The sequence below is a fragment of the Nanorana parkeri genome, unplaced genomic scaffold (genome assembly GCF_000935625.1).
Source record: "Nanorana parkeri isolate BGI_ZX_2015 unplaced genomic scaffold, ASM93562v1 scaffold563, whole genome shotgun sequence".
Taxonomy (NCBI): Eukaryota; Metazoa; Chordata; class Amphibia; order Anura; family Dicroglossidae; genus Nanorana; species Nanorana parkeri.
The window spans coordinates 940,353-946,352 of NW_017306831.1; the positions used below are offsets into that span (position 1 = coordinate 940,353).

The window sequence follows — 6,000 nt, forward strand, 5'->3', positions numbered from 1 at the left end:
TCTCTCTCTCTCTCTCTCTCTCTCTCTCTCTCTCTCTCGTCTTTCTCTTCTTTTTTTCTCTTTTCCATCCTTTCCTCTCTTCTCCCTTCCTTATTTATTTCTGTAATCTTGCTCTTTACACATCTTCTCTTCCTCTGTTCTTTTTATCTCTCCTCTCTTTCCTCAAACCTTCCATCTCTCTCAGTCCCTGTATTCATCTTTCTGCCTTCCCTTTTTTAATCTGTTTCTCCTATCCATCCTTTCCCATTCTTTCTTTCTTTCTTTCTTTCTCACTCTCTCTCCTCCCTCTCTTTCTCCCTCACTCTCTCCATTCTCTCTTTCGTCTTTCTCTTTCTCTCTCGCTCTCTCGCTTTCTATCTCTGCATATCTCTTTCTCTCTGTCTGCTTCCTTCTCTCTCTATCCCTCTCCTTTCCTCCCTCTCTTCCCCCCCTCTCTCTCTCCATTTCACTCTGCCTCCTTCCTTCCTTCCTTTCTCTCTCTCTCTCTCTCTCTCTCTCTCTCTCTCTCTCTCTCTCTTCCACTCTCTGGCTTTCTATCTCTGCATATCTCTATCTCTTTCTCTCTCCCACCCTTCTGTTTTTTCTGTCTTTATCATATATTTTACAAACACATTTTAGCATTGCCAAAGCAAGTTGAGAATTATTATGAGATGGGTGGGGGGCAACACAAAATAATTTGGGACATTATAGGAGATAAGGGATAATATAAAGGAGATAGGAGGCGTTTCCAGAAACATGATCAGGGTAGAGGATATAGAAGTGTGGGACTGTTTGATCTACCTCACAGTCCGTGACATCTGTAAAATATTGTGCAGCTATTTCTGTTGCTGGATGCTCTTTTCTCAGAGGGAAGCGGGGTGGAAGTGAAGCGGTTCTGTAACATTTCCAGGTAAAACTCTAACTCATCTCTTGTTCTAGTGGAACATATAAATAAAAAAAATATAAAGTTTTGGAGGAAAGCAACCCTACTGTAGCCAAAAAGAGAAGAAAAAAAACAGTAAAATGATTTTATTTTGCTTTTTTATTTTATTTATTTATTTATTTTTTAGTATGACAACACTAACATTCCAGAATACAAAAAAAAAATAAAAAAATCATTACATAAAATAAATTTGATCTTTTCCATTGTCTGTGGAATGTGATGCTTTACATCTCTTGTGTGACATGAATGAATACAATAATGTGATGGATACACCGCTTGTATTTTCCGTTACCTCCATTAACCATTGTCAATCTGCTGAAATGAATACTCTGGTGCCCCCCGGTGGGTACAATAGGTCATGCGCTTGTGACTGTCGGGCTACAAAAATAGCGAGTTTAATGTGCAAAAGGGCCACTAAACATAAATGACTAAAAGGGTTATTCACAGAAGTGTGAAGAGTTTGGAGAAGGCAGGAGATGCGAACAATCTGGGACAACATAGCTGAACTGGAAAGTGAAATGAATTGGGGAATTTTTCCAAATCGGCTATTTTGTCCTAGATTGTTCACGTCTTCTGCCTTCTCCAAACTCTTTACCCTTTAGTGAATAGCCCTGTAAGTTTTTATTAATAGATTTATGAATATATACATATATACACTACCTGACCACCTGGATTTAGCTAAGCAAACATGTTGAAACTGCTGAAACTACTAAAATTGGGTTAGGAACTGTCCAATGCATTATTACAATCTGGAAGGATAGTGGTGAACCATCACCTTCATGGAAGAAATGTGGTCGGAAAAAAATCTTGAATGATCGTGATCAGAGATCACTGGAACGTTTGGTAACAACTTATCGTAAAAAATCAACATTAGAACTCACGGCAATGTTTAATAGTCAAAGTAAAAGCATTTCCACACGCGCAATGCAAAGAGAACTTAAGGGATTGGGACTAAACAGATATGTAGCCTTAAAAAAAAACAATCATCAGTGAGGCCAATCAGAAAGAAAAGGCTTCAATTTGTTAGGGAGCATAAAGATTGGACTCTGGAGCAATGGAAAAAGGTCATGTGGTCTAATGAGTCCAGACTGACCCTATTCCAGAGTGATGGCCACATCAGGGTAAGAAGAGAGGCAGACACACCCATCATGCCTGGTGCCTACCGTACAAGCCTGTGAAGGGCAGTGTTATGATCTGGGGTTGCTTCAGTTGGTCAGGTTTAGGTTCAGCAACATTATGTGCCCAACATTGAGGCCAGCTGCCTACCTGAATATACTGAATAACCAGGTTTTTCCATCAATGGATTTTTTCTTCCCTGATGTCACGTCTGACATATTCCAAGATGACAATGCCAGGATTCATCGGGCTCAGATTGTGAAAGAGTGGTTCAGGGAGCATGAGACATCATTGTCACACAGGGATTGGCCACCTCAGAGTCCAGACCTTAACCCCATTGAGGATCTTTGGGATGTGCTGGAGAAGACTTTACACAGTGGTCCGACTCTCCCATCATTACTACAAGATCTTGGTGAAAAATAAATACAACTCTGGATGGAAAAAAAATGTTGTGACATCGGATAAGCTTATTGTAATAATGCCATATGCTGAATTTGTGCTGTAATCAAAGCCAGAGGCGGTCCAATTATATATTATGGAACAAATACTGTTGCTTGCAGATACTCATTGTACGGCTCTCCAGCCCTTCAGCGAACAAACTGTCTCCTGCTACAGCCAAATGTTTCAAACTTTGACTCATCAGTCCAGAGCACATGCTGCCATTTTTCTCTGCGGTCTTGCGGCCAAAAAGCCATACCTCCGACGTGGAAACAAGGCTAAGCGACTCAACTATGCATGAAAACATAGGCAGCAGGTGCTCTGAACTGACGAGTCAAAGTTTGAAACATTTGGCTGTAGCAGGAGACAGTTTGTTCGCCGAAGGGCTGGAGAGCGGGACAATAATGAGTGCCTGCAGCAACAGTGAAGCATGGTGGACGCACCTTGCAAGTCTGGGGCTGCATTTCTGCCAATGAAGTTGGATATTTGGTCAGGATCAATGGTGCCCTCAATGCTGAGAAATACAAGCAGATACTTATCCATCATGCCATGTGTGATTGGCCCCAAATTTATTCTGCAGCAGTACGACCTCAAACATACAGCCAATTAAGAACTATCTTGAGTGTAAAGAAGAACAACGAGTCCTGGAAGTGATGGTTTGGCCCCCACAGAGCCCTGATCTCAACATCATGGAGTCTGTTTGGGATTACATGAAGAGACAGAAGGATTTAAGGCAGCCTACATCCACAGAAGATCTGTGGTTAGTCCTCCAAGATGTTTGGAACAAGCTACCTGCCGACCGAGTTCCTTCACAAACTGTGTACAAGTGTACCTAGAAGAAGGCAAAGGGAGGGGGGTCACCCCAAATATTGATCTGACCTCGATTTCTCCTCTCTTCATTTATTTTCTATTTTGTTCATTGATAAAAAAGAAACCTTTAATTTCTGAAACATTCTCACGTTACAGCATTTTTTCATACCTGCCTAAAACCTTTGCACAGTACTGTGTGTGTATATATATATATATATATATCTTTCAGGCAGTAATAAGAAGCAGCATCATAACAACTGCCATAATTCCATGCAGATTAAAGTGGTGGTGAAGTCCATTTACTGATCCGGTGCAGGTAATTTGAACCTCGGCAGATAGGCCATCGGTGGGATGGGTCTGATTGCCAATGCTGCAGATACTTGGAGTGGCGCATCCTCGAAGAATGCGCTCGGTGGACTGTGCTCCTGGCCCTGGAGTGGATACAATATGAGATCAGCAGAGCATTAATGTCAGATATCGCCATTTTAAACAGAGGCAGTCATTGTTTAGACCTGTTGCATGATACAGCTTGCAAGACTTGCAAATCTATCTATCTATCTATCTGTCTGTCTGTCTGTCTGTCTGTCTGTAATGTATCTATCATACAGGATTTATATAGTGCCAACAGTTTGCGCAGCGCTTTACAATATAAGGAAGACTTTACAATCACAATACAATTCAAGACACGATGGTAAGGAAGGCCCTGCCCCTGAGGGTTTACAATCTAAAAGGGAGGGGCAAGTGATACTTGAGGAGGGAGCTGTGTGCGGATGAATTGTTTGTGAACATGATGGTTGAGCGGTTAGGTTGAGGTGGGATAGGCTTCCCTGAATAGATGAGTCTTCAGGGATCACCTAAAGGCAGTCAGAGTGAAAAATAGACAGGTTGGGCTAGAGAGTTCCATAGGATGGGAGAGACTCTAGAGAAGTCCTGGAGGAGAGCATGGGAGGAGTTGACGAGGGAGCTGGAAAGCAGAAGGTCTTTTGAAGAGCGGAGGGAACGGTTAGGGTGATACTTTGAAACCAGGTTGGAGATATAGCTGGGGCAGAGTTGTGGACGGCTTTGTAAGTCATTGGTAATATTTTGAATTTTATCCTTTGGGCTATTGGAAGCCAGTGCAGGGATTAGCAGAGGGGGATGGAGGCCAGTGCAGGGATCGGCAGAGGGGGGTTGCAGACACTGAGCGGTTGGTCAGGTGGATGAGTCTAGCAGCAGCTTTCATGATAGACTGAAGGGGGAGGAGCCTGTGTAGAGGTCGGCCAATGAGGAGGGAGTTGCAATAGTCAAGACGAGATATAGAAAGTGAGTGGATGAGTAATTTGGCGGTTTCCTTGGTGAGGAAGGGGCATATTTTGGAGATGTTACAAAGGTGAAGGCGGCAGGATTTGGATAGTGATTGGATGTGGGGAAGAAAGGTGAGGTCCGAGTCAAGGATGACACCTAGCACATTGGCATGGGGGGAGGGTTGGATAGTTGTGTTATCAATCTCAAGGGAAAAGTTTGCGGAAGGTGTTTACGGTCAGTTTTTGAAACGTTGATCCTGCCACAGTAGTGCACCTAATGCAGCTTCTTGTGATGGGGTGGCCACAATGCTGCACCGCTCCTGAGTTCAGAGCTCAGTTGTCACTCTCATGTAGCCCGAGAAAAGGGCAGCGGGCATGGCTATCAGAATTGTCACTGCTGATTCACAGGCCTGTAGCTTGTCAATCAGCACCTGTACACACCTTGTCCCGCCCACTGCTTTATGGATTAGCAGCACTGCATCCTATAAATGGACGAGCTGTGTACTATATCCGATTCTTCCTGTTCACATACCTGTGATTTTCGAGTATTGTACAATGCACCTCGTCTCCTCTCCAGTACATTTCATGGTCATCTCAGTGTCACACCATTGAGTTCCATTAGCCTTACAGGTAGGACAAGTCAAGCCATTGGGTTTATCGTCATCTGGTAATACTTTAGAGGAAAAGAGGAAAATGCAGCATTAGCAAGGCCATCCCTGAGCTCCAGTTCAGTCACTTTGCCTAAGCAGAACATCAGAAAAGACGCTTCTAATGCACATTGTGGGAGGCTCACAGTGTGCAGTGACATCAGAGGAAGGACTTTCAGTGCAGGAGAGGAGCCGGTACAACTGTGAAGACTGAAGGGGAGGCCGGAGGTCACATGTAAGACTGAAGGGGAGACCATAATAACATATTAGTCTGGGCACTACTCACACTGAGGCTGGGTCGGGGTGCAGTTATCGGTGTAACAACAAGATATCCCCTTTTTTGATTTGCTGTTGTAAGTGCTGAAAATTCCCGGCCGCTGACACTGACCTTCTGGCACGCACGATCTTCCAAAGTACTCATCCTTCTTTACCCCGTCTGTGAGTAGAAGATAAAAGTTAAAATTGTATACATTTTTTGGGTGTCTAGTCAGCCTTATCAGTTACTTTGTTTCCACTATCTCTGTTGACTTTAGAACCCCTCCTCCTATGATATGGAGAAGTGAAGGTGTTCTGCGGTCTTGCCAAGAGTGAGCGTTGTCACCCTAGGACAGGAAGCGTGTTACTGGCAGGATCACCAGGTGAAATAATGAAAAAAGAAAACAAAGGGCCAAAAGATACAAAACATACATGAAATCACCCTAATACATGTTATAAATTAAAGTGGATTCAAAACCAAATTTTTGTTTTGGATAGAGAAGGGAAAGGTTGGGGGGGGGGGGGGGTC

The 6,000-nt window shown here is 43.5% G+C and overlaps 1 protein-coding gene across 1 annotated transcript in view; it reads right to left on the reverse strand.

The window, feature by feature from the left end:
* Positions 1-3,511: 3,511 nt before the first annotated feature.
* The window catches only part of LOC108791632 (phospholipase A2 inhibitor subunit gamma B-like), a 6,005-nt gene continuing 3,516 nt past the window's right edge, over positions 3,512-6,000 (reverse strand). The window contains exons 3-5 of the mRNA XM_018562173.1: positions 5,503-5,652; positions 5,102-5,242; positions 3,512-3,717 (exon numbers count right to left, since the gene is read on the reverse strand). Coding sequence (XP_018417675.1) covers positions 3,512-3,717; positions 5,102-5,242; positions 5,503-5,652 — 497 coding nt within the window. The remainder of the gene's footprint in view (positions 3,718-5,101; positions 5,243-5,502; positions 5,653-6,000) is intronic.